A 15071-nucleotide genomic window follows, 5' to 3' on the forward strand; every position below is an offset into this window, starting at 1 on the left:
TATCAATAAGGTAGATCTAGCTGCATTCTAGCCTGAAAAAGAGCTTTAAAGGGGTATTCTCATCAGAGACAATGGCAGCATATCGCTAGGATATACCCCATTATCTGATAGGTGAGGGTCCCACGGACAGGACCTGCACCTATATCGAGAACAGAGCGAGCAAATCGGTGGCTGGCGGACTCCGGTCCAGTGAATTGGAGTGCACTGCACATGGACGGCCACCGCTCACATTGACTTCTATGGGCAAGACGATAATAGCAGAGCCAGCGATCAGCTATTTTCGTCTGCCCCACAGAAATGAATAGAGGACGGCTGCGCATGCGCGGTGTGCCCTCCACCAATGCGTTTAGGAGATAGGTGAGGGTCCCAGCACAATGGAGGCATATCATAGCAGCCTCAGATGACAAAACCCCTTTAAGAAGCAGTCACGCTCTGCATTCACATAGCCCAAACTGGACTTGTGCAAAACAGTATTCTTTTCTATCCTGCTTGAATGAACTGAGTAGGGGCTAATCAGTGGGGGGATTAAAGGGTTTTTCCACATCAGGCAGCCTGCTATCCATATAACTTACAGGATGTAATAGAGAGGGCTCCCCGATCTATCAGCCAGCAAGTAGAGCCACTGGAGCAATGTAATGTTCAAAGTGGTATTTTAAAGGGGTTAGCCCATCTCAATACATTGGAGGCATATTACTAGAACAGAGATCAGCAACCTCCAGCTGCTGTGAGACTACAACTCCCAGCATGCACACTTTCTCGGTTGTTCTTGTAACTACCTTAGGAGTGAAAGGAGGGAATTGCAGTTTCACAGCAGCTGGAGTGCCAGCGGTCGCTGATCCGTGTGCCCCCAATGTCCGATAGGCATTGGTCCCTTTGGAAAAAAATATTTTTTTTCTTTTCATCCCCATATTCTGGCCCTTATAACTTTTTTATAGTTATGTTTATGGAGTTGGAAACTGAAGTGAAACTGACTTTTAGCCCAGTTTGCCGACTGGGAAAAATATTTTAGGATTTTATTAGTACTTGCATTTTCAGGCACTGTGATGCCCATGATGTTTAGTTTTGTTTTTGTATTTATTTTTTTTACTATATATTTCTTAAAACTTTTTTTTATTCTTTTATACTTGGATTGCATCTTGTATTCTAGTAACATCGTTTATAAGGTTGAAAAAAATACATTTGTCCATCCAGTTCAGCTTGTTATCCTGCAAGTTGATCCAGAGGAAGGCAAAAAATAAAATAAAACTGAGGTAGAAGCCAACTTTCCTAACTTTAGGGGAAAAAAAATTCCTTCCTGACTCCATCACGCAATCAGAATAACTCCCTGAATCAACGACTCTTGTCCAGGAGTCTAGTAGCTATAACCTGTAATATTATTACACCCCAGAAATACATCAAGGCCCCTCTTGAACTCTTTTAGTGAACTCACCATCACCATCTCCTCAGGCAGAGAGCTCCATAGTCTCACTGCTCTTACCGTAAAGAATCATCTTCTATGTTTGTGTACAAACCTTCATTCCTCTAGACACAGATAATGTCACCTTGTCAGAGTGCTGGGAGTAAATAGATAATGGGGGAGATCTCTGTACTGCATAGCTATGCGATACAGAATATTGAATTCAGAATATTCCAATGCAGTGCTGCTACCTACGGGACTGCACTGGAATATACTTGTATTCGGCCTGGGAGCCTTGTAAAGGCTTAAGCCTATTTCTAATACAGGCCGCCTTCCCGAATCTCAGTCAGGCGTCCTGGGCTGGGAAGCGTGCGGCTCCCGGTATAGAAACCAGATGTGACCACAACATCTGAGGAGTTAAATGGCCGAAATCGGCATCATCGCTGATCGTAGACATTACCCCCTGGCCTCTGTTGTGTAAAACAATAGATTCTCAGCAGTTACTGCGCCAATCAGAGCTCGCAAGTGTGTGCCATGTTTAAAGACCGGAATTCTGCCGTACATGTATGGTGGAGGTCCAGAAAGGGTAGAAGACAGAGGATGTAAAAGCAAATATAGGAGTTCATAAAATGTAGCAAAGCAAACAGTGTTCTAGAAACAATCTAGAAAACAACCAGCACCAACGGACTTGAATGTTAATCTTTTTATTATAAAATAAACACAGTATAATTCTACTTTCTTTGTAAACTTACCTGACTACAAGTAATGAAGATACTGTTTTGTTTAGCACTGGTGTGAATCTAACTTTAAAGCTTTTTCTCTCTCCAGGCTTAAGAATAATATTAAGAACAGATTGACGGGATGGTCCTTCAATGAAACCTTGACTGCTCTGTACAGGCTGCTTCTATGAAAGTGCAAAAAAATAGAACATGAAAACACTGCTTTCATTGAACAGATAATCTGGCAAAAAAGCAAGCATTCATGTGCCTGCTAATCAACAATCAATGGAGGAATTTTATCAGTCTGAACATTTAGGCCATATTCAGGCGACCATGGTAAAACTAGTCCATGTTCCAGTTAAAAATGGGTTTTCCATCACTATTGTCTCTGTCCTCCATTTCTCGGTTTTCTCCATCTATGTAATATCAGCAGGTCATCTGTTTTTCACATCCATAAAAAATAAAAATCTGCTAGCGACCATTTATGAAAAACAGACTGACCATGGATGGCGTTCTTGTGTGGTCTGCAAGCAAAGCAGTGAGTGCTACGACTTTCTCTGCACAGACTAATTGGTCCATTGACTATAATGTGTCAGTATACAGTCCATGTGCAGTCCCATTCTTAAGCCAAACAGCACAAGGACACTGCTTGTGTAAATAGGTATTTATAGGGCAGGAACATTTTCTCTGCAAATGATCATCATCATCAGTGTTCTGCGCTGACTGGAAATATGCTGTATTAGGGCCCATTCAAACGGCCACGTGTGCCCCGTGTCGGGGACTGCAAATGGCGGTCCACAATGCATCGGCCAGGTGAATCCCGTATTGTGGCACAGGCCCATTGGCTTGATCAGCAATATATGGTAAAAGATAGGACATGCCCAATGTTTTGCAGTGCAGAGGCACGAAGCCAAAAGCCCACAGAAGCACTACGTAGTGCTTCCGATCCCCGTCTCCGTTCCATTGCGGACACATTCAAGTCTGCAATATAGGCACAGACGGCATTTGGTCATGAGCCTTTACTATACACTTACCGTCATGGCGAAACACTGGCAGCTCTGAACCCTGCTCTCTTTTTTGCACTAAGAGAGAAGTACAGGGAAGAGACCTAAACCTGCAGAGTTGCCAGCGGTTAGCGCTGGCAGTAAGTAAGGTAGGCAAGAAGACTGGCAATGATAATTAGGGTACACATACATTGTCTGGGGCAGTGACCAGAGACAAGTTGAAAGCCTCTGTATGTTAAACACAGATGTCTTCAGTGCTCAGTAACATGATGAAAACTGAAAACAGACTCTCCTTAGTAATGTTCCGAAGATTCTTTATATCCTATTCTGTAGTACAAAGAAACATCTTTCCCTAATAAAGTACATTGCAAAAATATACAACATCTCTGTCCTTCTGTCCACTATATTAAAAATAAACTAAAACTAAAATCACACTAACAGCCCTGATGATTTTATGTGTGAATGATAAAACCGGAAAAATAATCAACTCAAAAATGTCTGCACCAGATAGTCATATTTCCTGCCTGCTTTGTTTGTCATGTTACAAATGACCGCAAGTGACAAGTATAGAGTCTGTGGCCCAATGCACCTGGCAGAGCAGCATGTGGAGTCCTTACGGCTCTATACTATGGAGCCTGCAGTTGATTAATCAAACCCAAAGGCTTCATGAAAGTATGCAAAAAATAAATGTTGCATCTTGCAGGGTTTGTTTGGGAGAGCTTCATAGCATGGGACACAGAAAGCAGTCCTATGTGACTGCAACTGAGGACAGAACAGAGATGGTGCCTAACCACAAGACTGGAATTGGCTAAAGGCTGCTTTCAGACGAGCGAGTTGTACACTCCGGACTTTGGGTTCTCTAAGAATTCCGTTATGGATTCCGCTACCACGGATCATAAACCTTAAGGTCCGTGGAAGCGGAATCCTTAGATAACCCGAACCTTGTATGCCGAACTTGAAAATAGAAGTTCGCTCAACACCAGTCACTTACAGTGGACTCCCCCCTGCCCCCTAAGTGCAGGATCAGCATGCAGCTGCAGTCTCTACAAGAACGTTATAAAACATCCATGCAGAGATGCTTGCCGACCGCCCAGATTTATAGTCAACAAGCAGCTGGCAAGCGGTTAACTAATCTCATCCACATGCTGAGGAAAAATAACTGTTAATGACATGCGGTGCAGGTAATAAATCCACAACATGTTCTTTTTGAGAATTTTTACAGTGGATTTTATTCTTTGCAGTTCATAGGATGAAAAGTGAGAAAATCTGCATGTAAAACATGTGGATTTTACTGCGGATAAATGTGCTGCAACATCTCTAAGGTTTGTGGACGTACCCGAAAAACCCGTTGTCTCAAGCACCCATATCATTTTTACCCATAAGTAAAAACTTGCTCAACAAGCATATATGTAAAGCTTTCATCATACTGAATCTGCTTTATTACTGGTTGTCCGCATACTTACATTATTTCTGAATACTTTGAATTCAAGTGTCTTCAGATCTATATTTAGTGACTTACTAATATTGAACCTTAAAAAAATAAATAAAAAAACACACAAATAAGATTAGAGAACTACAGGCACAATTTGCATAAAAATGCCAAACGGGAGATGACTGCCCAGCCACTTTCTCAACTGTTCAGAGTTTACCAGAATAATGATTTTGAATACATATGCTAAATGTCACATATTGAGAAATGACTCTTGAATCTTCATTAGTCACACACAGGGATTATCACACAGTAAGCACTACTTATGGACCAAAATAGTTGGCAGCAGTATCAAACACAATTCACTGGTGGGAAAGGTCCCTAGTGTGCTGGGAGAGAAGACATCCTCAAGGTTACAACTATTCAACTTCATACATACAGTTGAAACCAGAAGTTTACATACACTAAAAATACACATATGCATGTTTTTCTCAATATCTGACATGAAATCAGAATAAACCTTTCCTGTTGTTGGTCAATCAGGGCCATCATTATTATTATTTGCCAAATGTCAGAATAATAGAGAGAGAGAGAATGTTTTAATGAGGACCTTTCACCTGGAAAAACATTGTGAACTAAGTATCCTGACATATACAGTGGCGCCCAGGGATCTCACTGCACTTACTATTATCCCTGGGCGCCGCTCCGTTCTCCCGTTATGTCCTCCGGTATCTTCGCTCAGTAAGTTATAGTAGGCGGAGACTGCCCTTGTTCAGCTGGGCGTCTCCTTCTCCTAGGCTGTAGCGCAGGCCAATCGCAGCGCACAGCTCACAGCCTGGGAGGAAAAAAACTCCCAGGCTGTGAGCTGTGCGCTGCGATTGGCCAGCACTACAGCCTAGGAGGATTAGACCGCCCAGCCAGAACAAGGGCAGTCCTCCGCCTACTATAACTTACTATAACTCCGTTCGGGGCCGCTTGTGAGAGCCTTCAAACGGAACTCACAGTGCCTTGGCCAGTCACCTAGGAGGATTAGACGCCCAGCAGAACAAGGGCAGTCTCCGCCTACTATAACTTACTATAACTCCGTTCGGGGCCGCTTGTGAGAGCCTTCAAACGGAACTCACAAGTGCGCTGCGATTGGCCAGCACTACAGCCTAGGAGGATTAGACGCCCAGCAGAACAAGGGCAGTCTCCGCCTACTATAACTTACTATAACTCCGTTCGGGGTCGCTTGTGAGAGCCTTCAAACGGAACTCACAAGCTGAGCCCCGAACGCAAGTGTGAAAGTAGCCTTAATATGCACATGTCGGACCAAAGTACGTTCATCTCTGGGACACAGAATCAGTCTCCTTCCTGAGTGGTATGATGGCTGGACATTCCCATCTTGTTTGTACTTGTGTATAATTGTTTATACAGATGAACAAGGCCCCTTCAGGTATCTTGAAATTGCACCCAAGGTTGAGCCAGACTTGTGCAAGTCCACAGTTCTCTTCCCGATATCATGGCTGATTTCTTTAGACTTTCCCATGATGCTACACAAAGAAGCAGTGTATTTCAGGTGTGTCTCTAACTCAGATGTTGCCAAAAAACTTAACAGAAGCTTCCAGACACATGACATCATCATATGGGCAGTCCAGGATTATTTAACCCCTTCAGGACCAGCGCCATATATGTACGGTGGGCTGATCGGGCGGATGCCGGCGCATTAACCCCTTGTATGCTACGGTCAAAGCTGACTGCGGCATGCAGAGGGTACATGGAGGGTATGGGTGCCCTCCGCTTTCCTATTGGGTCCCCGTGCTGCAGTGGCGGGGACCCGATGTCAGAGAAGGCAAGCCCGATGCCTTCCATAGGCATCAGGGCTTGCTTTCTACGGAAGCCTGTGAGATCCAGCCCTTAGGCGGAGTCTCACAGGCAGGCTGTCAGCATAAAAGCTGACAGCTAATGCATTACAGTACTGATTGTATTGTAATGCAATGCAGAGGGGATCAGACCCTAGAAGATTAAGTCCCAGAGTGGGACAAAAAAAAAAAAAAAAAAAAAAGGTTCAAGGAAAAAAAAAAAAAAGGAAAACCAGACATATTGGATGTTGCCGCGTCTGTAACAGGCTCTACAAAAATATCACATGATCCACCGCCTCACCTGAACACCGTAGAAAAAATAAAAATAAAAACTGTGCTAATACAATAATTTTTTTTGTGCCCTTACATAAAAAAGTGCAACACCAAGCGATCAAAAAGGCGTATGCCCTTTTGAAAATTGCTAATTTTTCTATTTAAAAAAAAAAAAAATGTGGGGTTTTTATAAATAAAAATGAAATATTTTAACTCAAATTTACCACTGTCATGAAGTACAATATGTGACGAGAAAACAATCTCAGAATGGCTTGGATAAGTAAAAGCATTTTAAAGTTATCACCACATAAAGTGACATGTCAGATTTGCAAAAAATGGCCCGCTCCTTAATGTGAAAAATGGCAGGGTCCTAAAGGGGTTAAAGGCATAGTAATCTTAGTGTAGGTAAACCTTTGACATTGCAAAGAGTAATAAAAATGCCTTCACTCTAATTATTCTGGCATTTGGCAAATATTACCGTATTTTTCACTCCATAAGACACAGTTTTTTTCCCCCAAAGTGGGGGGAAATGCCCTGCGTCTTATGGGGCGAATTAAGTAACGGAGGATAGCTGACAGCCGAGAACCAGGAAGAAGAGAGAGAGCGCTGTTGGTGAGGAGCGGCGGCGTCCAGGAGCAGGAATGAGTTATTTATTAATTTATTTTATTTGCGCTGATGGCTGACATGGAGGGGGCATGATGGCTGACGTGGGGAGCATTGGGGGTCTGATCAACATTGGGGGTCTGATTGGGGCTGTGAGCTGAGGTCTGATTAACATTGGGGGTCTGATCTGAGGTGTAATGGAAAATATTTTTTTCTTATTAACCTCCTCTAAAAGCTAGATGCATCTTATGGACCGGTGTGTCTTATAGGGCGAAAAATACGGTAATTACGGTAATCCTATATTGACCAAAAACAGGAAAGGTGTATTCTGATTTCATGTCAGATATTGAGAAAAACATGCATATGTGTCTTTTTATATAGTGTATGTAAACTATATCATGAATGGACTGATGTTCTAGTTCACTAAAAAAAAAGGGCAAACTTTGGGGTTACTACAAACCCTATTACATAAATCAGTTTAAGAAGGGCCAAAATGTCAGTGGTCATAATGAAATAAATAGTAGTGGTCATAATGAAATAAAACTAGTCTGTTAAATCCCTAAAACCTAATTTCAAATGGAAATGTACCGTCTGAAGCCACCTGGACACCTCCGATTTTATGGTGCAATGACTCTGCACTTACCTGTCTAATATCCTATCTATCACCAAAGAACTGTTAGCATAAAGTGCCAGGGGGAGGATCTGGACATACACTGACAGATCGGCAGGGTTTTCTAGTGCAATTTCTTCTTCCTGTTGCAAAAAATCACCAAACAATTAATTTTCTGATGCTTAAAGAGCTTGGACCATCTCACACATTGGTGGCATATCATTAGGATATTGCACTTACTTGTAGAATAGGGCTCCTAATGCGAAGGAGCGTGCACTGCACATGTGCGGTAGTGTTCTCCATTCAATGCTATGGGAGTTCCGAAAAGAGCCAAGCAAGCGCAACCACCTCTCCATTCACCTCTATGGGAGTTCCGGATATAGTCGAGCCACTGCTCAGCTATTTTCAGAACTCGCATAGAAGTGAGTGGAGGGTGGCTGCGCTTGTGTGGTGCGCCCTTGCTCACTTTGTGTGCTCCATTCCTATCCCTAGTGATATGCCGCCAATGTCTGAGAAGAGACAAACTAACTTGACGGAGAATATTATTGGAATGCAAGTATAAATCCTAAAAATAATTGTTGTTCATGGAGAAGGACAATTTGAAACTGTGGAATATGTTAACACTAGAGATGAGCGAATTTCATATTTTATTTTAATTTTATTCATAGACTTCTATTATAAAAAAATGAATAACGGAATGCCTCTAAAGGCAATCCGTTATGCATTCCATCACGTGGTAACGGAATCCATAACGCAATTCACCTTTTACCAGTAAACGAAGTGTGAACGAATTTTAAAATATGAAATTTGCTCATCTCTAGTTAACACTTTCAAGCAACCAGTGTAGGGCCCCTTGCAGAAGACTGTATGTATTTCTGGGTCCGCAAACCACAGATCCACAAAATAAGGGCACCATCTGTGTGCCATCCATGTTTTTGAAGTCAATGGATCCGCGGTATGACCCTGTATTAATGTGTCCTATTCCAGTCTACAAAATGTGGTCCAAGGACCCATTGAAGTCAGCGGATCCGCCAAATAATGTGGATGGCACATGGACAGTATCCCCAGTTTGCGAACCTCAAAATACATACACTCGTGTGCATGAGACCTAATGAAAATGTGAAATGGAGGAGCAGAAGAAACCGTGTCTACACTTACCGATGAGGAGTTAGTATTTGTTAGGGGAAAGTGTACATGACGGGACGAGCTGACAACAGATGGCCACACAAGCTCAGCTTTAACCTCTGAAAGGACATTTTTCTGAAGATCAGTGTCAACTTCAAATACAGCTTCAGGTCTAGAAATAAAACAGATTAGTTTCAGAAAAGATACAAACAATACAACATATATATTTCGATTAAAAAAGCTTACAAGTGGACAGATTGAAAGTTAAACTCTGAATCAGGAACTTGAAATAGGTTCAGGCCTCGTGCACACAGCTGTATTTTCATCCTTGGACACATTGACCCATCCATATTTTATGGGACTGAGCACACATGACAATGACAAACATTTGTAGTGCGCTTTTCTCATGGGGTCTTCAAAGCGCAAAGATAGTTGGGTGGCTGGGGCGACTCCATGGGAAGTCAGTGTCTGCCATATAGGTTCTCGACTCCGAAAAACAATGCACACTAGAGTCAAATGACATCTGTCTTTTTTGCAAATCCATGGGGCTACTCTGCAAATTACAGAACATGTCCTATTCTGGTCCGCACTGTGGGCGAGAACAGTCATTTCTCTGGAAGGGAGTGCGCAAAATGCAGAACGCACACAGGTTTTCGTATTATGCGGATCTGTGGTTTGAGGACCAAAGTACACGGTCGTGTGAATTACGTATAATAAGCAACAAACTGTTGTTTGTTTCAAACAGATGATGTGCAAATGAAAACGTTCGCTGTAGTATGTGAATGGTTACGTTTAGCAGTGAATTATCGACTTCAATAAATCATTTATAGGCTTTAGAGAGAAAACACATTTCAGGAAGCAGTTACAGATACTCACATATTAGAATTGTCATGGATTTCCGACCACTTCTTATAAAAATGTTCATAATTCTCCCAATCCGATTCCCAAACATCCTCCTGCATTGCTAAATGGTGTTGAGTTTTCACCTCATCTGGGGGCAAAATGATTGTTCCATTAATCTTGATGATCACAAATGTCCTTGGAAGGATTGGGATGTAAATTCCCATGGACACAAATAAAATCAATAAAAAAAAGTCTCAAAACTAGCAAGCATCATGGTGTCCTTACTGTGTGGTGAAAGCTACCAACTAATCTCTGCAAGAGTTAAGACATCGAGTACAACATTGAGCCAGATGACTGCCGCTGTACTAATTCACTTACTGTATCTGCAATAACTTAATATTCTCAAGACAATGGGGGAAATATATTAAGACCAGAGTCTCGCACTGATGTGCATCGGACTGAGGTGTGGTAAACGTATTGATGCATGCGTAAGAGATGCACGCTTACTATGTCTGCAATGTTTTTGGCTGCCCATAACCCACAAAATGAAATCTAAAAAAAAAAAAAATGCATGTTCTACATCAGTTTCGCATAACTATTAATAAATTCCCAGTATGTCTTTGTAGTTACTGTTTATATTGTAAAAAACGCTTTCAGTACAAGCTGATTAATATAAAAGTTACCCTCAAACATGACTTACTTTTTGATAAAAATGGGAGTCCAACATAACAGTGGTCACCACAATTTAAAGCAGCATCAAAATATATATTGGCTATCTGCAAAGAAAAGTGAAAAATAATAATTTAACCAGTCCCAAGAAACGAGGCAGAAAACAAAACTAAGCTAAATTAGGTTGACTTACTCAATCGGCTTCCTCTTTCTAAATTTAACAAATTATTTTACTCAACTGTTTTTCAGTACATGGTTTGGTTGTGGAGACTTTTCTAAGAAAATGGGAACAAACTTTCTTCACGCAAATTACCAAACACTCGCCTTAAAAAGGACCTATCACCTCTCCTGACCTGTCTATTTTAGTAACTACTTGCATTATCCATTCAATAACAATTCTGGAGCATCTTTTCATATTACTCTAGGCTGTGCCATTCCTCTAGCAGTGATGGTCAGTTCGCAGTTTTCGCTCGTGAACACATGCGGGCTGCCATCTTAACTCACAAGTCCTTACCTGCGCCGCAAGCCGGTCTGAAACAAATGCGGTCACCGGGAGCAGGCAGTTCCAAGAACAGCCCGATGAAGGCCCCCCAGCGGCTGTTCTCGGAACTACCTGCTCCCGGTGACCGCATTTGTTTCAGACCGGCTCACGGCACAGGTAAGGGCTTACCTGTGCATCGCCGACTTGTGAGTTAAGATGGCAGCCCGCATGTGTTCGCAGGGTGAACACGGCGAACTGGCCATCACTGTCCTCTAGTATTCCTGCTAGAAGTTTATGGCAGCACTGATTGAACAGTGTCAGACTATGCAGGGACACAACCACAAATGGCAACACCAAGTTGGACCTTTATTGCAGACTGCTGGTATATCAAACACTAACAGCTAATAGGAATAATAAAGGAATGGCACAACACTGAGTAATAAGAATAGATGCTCCGGAATTACTACATGGGGAATGCAAATAGTTACTAAAACATGTCCTCTGTAAATTCATCTTCCTATTAATTAGATAAAACGAACATGAAAAATGTCAAATACCTGTATGTGTGTTTCCGATCAAACTATGACTTGTTAGTAGAGCACCATCGGAGTAGTTCATGCACCTACTGGGCGCCAAGGCATCACTTGCATTAATGTTAAGTCAGGTGAATATATTCAGAAAGTTATACCTTAGATTTTTTCCCAGGCTCTAACTCGTCTTTATTGCTCCTCAGTCGCTTATAAAAAAATCTGGCGTCCTCCGATAAGGAGCGGATTTGTTGTACTTTCACCTTCTGTGAGAAGGAACTCATAATATTCAAACTCTGATGAACTAATTTTCCCTGCAATAAAAGAAAGGAGAAAATGATTTTAGCTTTTTTTTCTGTAGTAATCGGGACTAGTCCTAGGGGAAAAGAAATGCAGACATCTCACCGGAAAGGAAGGTGGAACTGTAATGTGCTTCGGGGAGCAAGTTAATGAGCCCACAGCAATCACAGCCTTCACAGGGACTGTCAATATCTAAGGAAGACAACAGAGAGCATTGTCATATGAGAGCGATATAATACTTGGGCCTGTCACCTCTTATCTTACGTAAGGTCATGCCAAAAAGCTACTCTGACTGAAAAGGTTAGAATTCGGGACCGCAAATATAAAAGGGAATTGGATATAATCTAAGGGAGAACATCTTTGCTATCTTTTGTTCAGCTTACAACCTTGTGGTTAGTATTTTAGTCAAACTATGAATGTCAGTAAAAACAATAAGTGGGTTGTAATTAAGGCCAATACAGAAGACAACGCTTTGCTGGATCTGTCAAAATGTGGAAATCAACTGTGTTAATATAGCCAATGAACCATAAGTTAGAAGAAACTATCGCAGTACCTCGTAATCTGTGGTTATCTGGATGCCTCCTTCATAGAATCCTTCAAGTTCCTTTGCTGTCAATGTCACACGAAACACTGCATAATAACCTGAAGTTAATATAACCTGGAAACATACAAGAGTAAAATCATTACTGATAAAAGATGTAATCACGTCAATTGTTATAGATTTACATAAATGGGCTTTTATTTTCTGAAAAGAAAAACAGAAAAAAACACATTCAACTTGGTGAAAGGTAGAAACCTTGGAGAGGGCTACTTACTGAAGTGCCATCAGATGCAGTGGAATTTTCAATCTCTGGAAGGCTTGCTATTATGCTGCTCCTGTTTCCCTTTTCTGTTGCTAGAAGTTCTATGGCAAGACTGTCTCCAATAACATGCCAGCTTTTAATGGCCAACTAAAAGGGGCAATGTGCAACCATTTAATAGCAGTGAGGGCAATCTTCTCATAAGAATCTAGTAAACATTCTGGATAGTTGACTCCTTAACTGTTAACTGTACACTGAACAATTCCTTCCCAGCAAACGCCGGCTTTTTAGAGAAGGAGACTTCCGCATTTACGTGCGGCAATCTCCTGCACAGTATAGGCAGGAGCGATCACTAATGTCATCACCGTCCCCATACAGAATCATTGTTTGCAAGCAGCAGAGCATGTTTAGGCGGCACAATCTACCGCTGGCAAACAATGGCTTTGGTGTCTACACACGAGATCATATTACCCGATAACAAGCATTTCGCTAGCTCATCGGGTAAAGGGAGGCACCTTTACACTGGCAGATAATCGCTAACCTATGTTCCTAAGAACACTTGTTAGCAATTATCTGGCCATTTCTCAGCCAATGTAAAATTGCGGAATGGATGCGGACGTGTGAATGGACCCTAAATAAGTTTTGCCACCATTGCATGTGATTACATTGTGTTGAAATATGTCATTGTTTCTCAATTGGTGAGAAAATGACTGTTGGGACCCCCATGATCCACTAAATTATGGCTCAGCACCACTAGTTAAAAGGTGTATATCCATCTTAGACATCTCAATGGGCATATCAATAGGTCCCTCTAGGACTCACACCTATCTCCAGAATGGCATCAAGCTAGGCAGTGGCATCCAGATCACTGGCCTCAGTAAGCATTCAAGGCAGAGACTGAATGGAGAAGAGTATGTCTATGTGTGCAGAGCTCTACATTCACTTCTATAGGAGTCACAAAAACAGAAGATACGCGACTTCCTTTGATGTAAGAGCCGTGCACATGTGCAGCCACCTCTCCATTCACCCATCACCTGGATGTGGTGGCATGAGGCCATCTGACCAGGTAAAACAAGGGTAAGGGGAGAAAAGTGCGAGACCCACAACTGCATTTGCACTCTGTCACGGGTTTTGCACACTATCATGCCTTCCGTTATAAGCTAAACACAATCCAAGTAGTATAATCTAGCCATTGACACTGCAACTTTTTGCTTCTTACCTCTATGGGGTTATTATTTATTACAGCTATTAGAAGACTGCTTGATTCTGCTGCACTTAGGATACCAAACTCTAGAAAACGCTCTTCTGGTTTAGGAGGTAAAACAAAATACTACAAAGAAATAAAAAGCACAAGTTGAAAAAAATATATAGTATAAACATTATTATTGTTTGTAAAAATTATGGGTTTGCGTGTGACATATATAAATACATTGCTCAGAAAATGAAGGGAACACTTAACCATCCCAGTAAAACCTTGGCCATTTGAACTTCAGGGATATCAATCTGTTCAGTTAGGATGCATTCACATGACTGTGGGATTGCAAAGCGGACTAGAAGTGATAAGGAACCACAGCACTCAGTCACGAAGTGACAGACCACGTAAAGTTACAGAGCAGTCTCACAGAGTGCTGAGGTACATAGTGCATAGGAGTCAACAACGCAATAACTGCAGATATTCAAACCTCATTAAAGAGGTTGCCCGCTTTTTACTATTGATGACCCAGTACAGATCACAAATATCAGATTGGCAGGGATCCAGCTACCGGCACCCCACCGTCTGAAGAGAAGGTAGCGTCATACAAGCACTGCCTTCCCTGCTCACCACAGCAATTGCAATGGTCAGCAGGTGTAATTACACGTATGGCATCTCCATTGACTTCTATGGGATGGCTCTGCCTGTTCAAGTGAATACTGGTGATAGATCATCAATACTAAAGAGCGGACAGCCCCTTAAAATCATGCTCAAAAACTGGGTGCCAGGAGCTTCATGGCATGGGTTTCCATTGTCGAGCAGCTGCATGCAAGTCTTATATCACCAAGCACAAAGCCAACAGTTAGATGGATAGGCCCCATAGTCCAAGGGTAGGGAAAACTTAACGCTTCGGAACACCAAAACATTTCAGACAATTGTTTAAACAGTTGCGGTTCCAGCATGGCGGTGCTCCAGTGCACAAAGCAAGGTCCATAAAGGCATGGTTGGGTGAGTTTGGTGTGGAAGAACTATATAATTATACATTACACTCTATACATATGTGCTAGTTTCCAGAAAATCACTTGAATGTTTCTCAAGTAATGAAACCAGCTTAATACATACAAGGGACCCTACATAACAACTTGCTCAAAGGCCAAAGCTTTCAAACCAGGATATGCAAAAAACAAACTCTGCCGAGTATATAATGCATATGTTTATATTGAATACATTGGACAAACCACAGTACATTTTAGGAGCCA

At 41.9% G+C, this 15071-nt stretch overlaps 1 protein-coding gene across 4 annotated transcripts in view; it reads right to left on the bottom strand.

Annotated features, from left to right (window-relative positions):
- TMEM131 (transmembrane protein 131) overlaps positions 1-15071 on the bottom strand; it is a 211592-nt gene that overhangs the window by 43947 nt on the left and 152574 nt on the right. For all 4 annotated transcript variants that reach the window (XM_044288480.1, XM_044288479.1, XM_044288478.1 and 1 more), the window contains exons 16-26: positions 13840-13950; positions 12636-12770; positions 12374-12478; positions 11926-12012; positions 11682-11834; positions 10544-10619; positions 9877-9991; positions 9034-9172; positions 7909-8018; positions 4583-4649; positions 2149-2300 (exon numbers count right to left, since the gene is read on the bottom strand). In XM_044288480.1, coding sequence (XP_044144415.1) covers positions 2149-2300; positions 4583-4649; positions 7909-8018; positions 9034-9172; positions 9877-9991; positions 10544-10619; positions 11682-11834; positions 11926-12012; positions 12374-12478; positions 12636-12770; positions 13840-13950 — 1250 coding nt within the window. The remainder of the gene's footprint in view (positions 1-2148; positions 2301-4582; positions 4650-7908; positions 8019-9033; positions 9173-9876; positions 9992-10543; positions 10620-11681; positions 11835-11925; positions 12013-12373; positions 12479-12635; positions 12771-13839; positions 13951-15071) is intronic.

This window comes from Bufo gargarizans, chromosome 3, assembly GCF_014858855.1.
Source record: "Bufo gargarizans isolate SCDJY-AF-19 chromosome 3, ASM1485885v1, whole genome shotgun sequence".
Taxonomy (NCBI): Eukaryota; Metazoa; Chordata; class Amphibia; order Anura; family Bufonidae; genus Bufo; species Bufo gargarizans.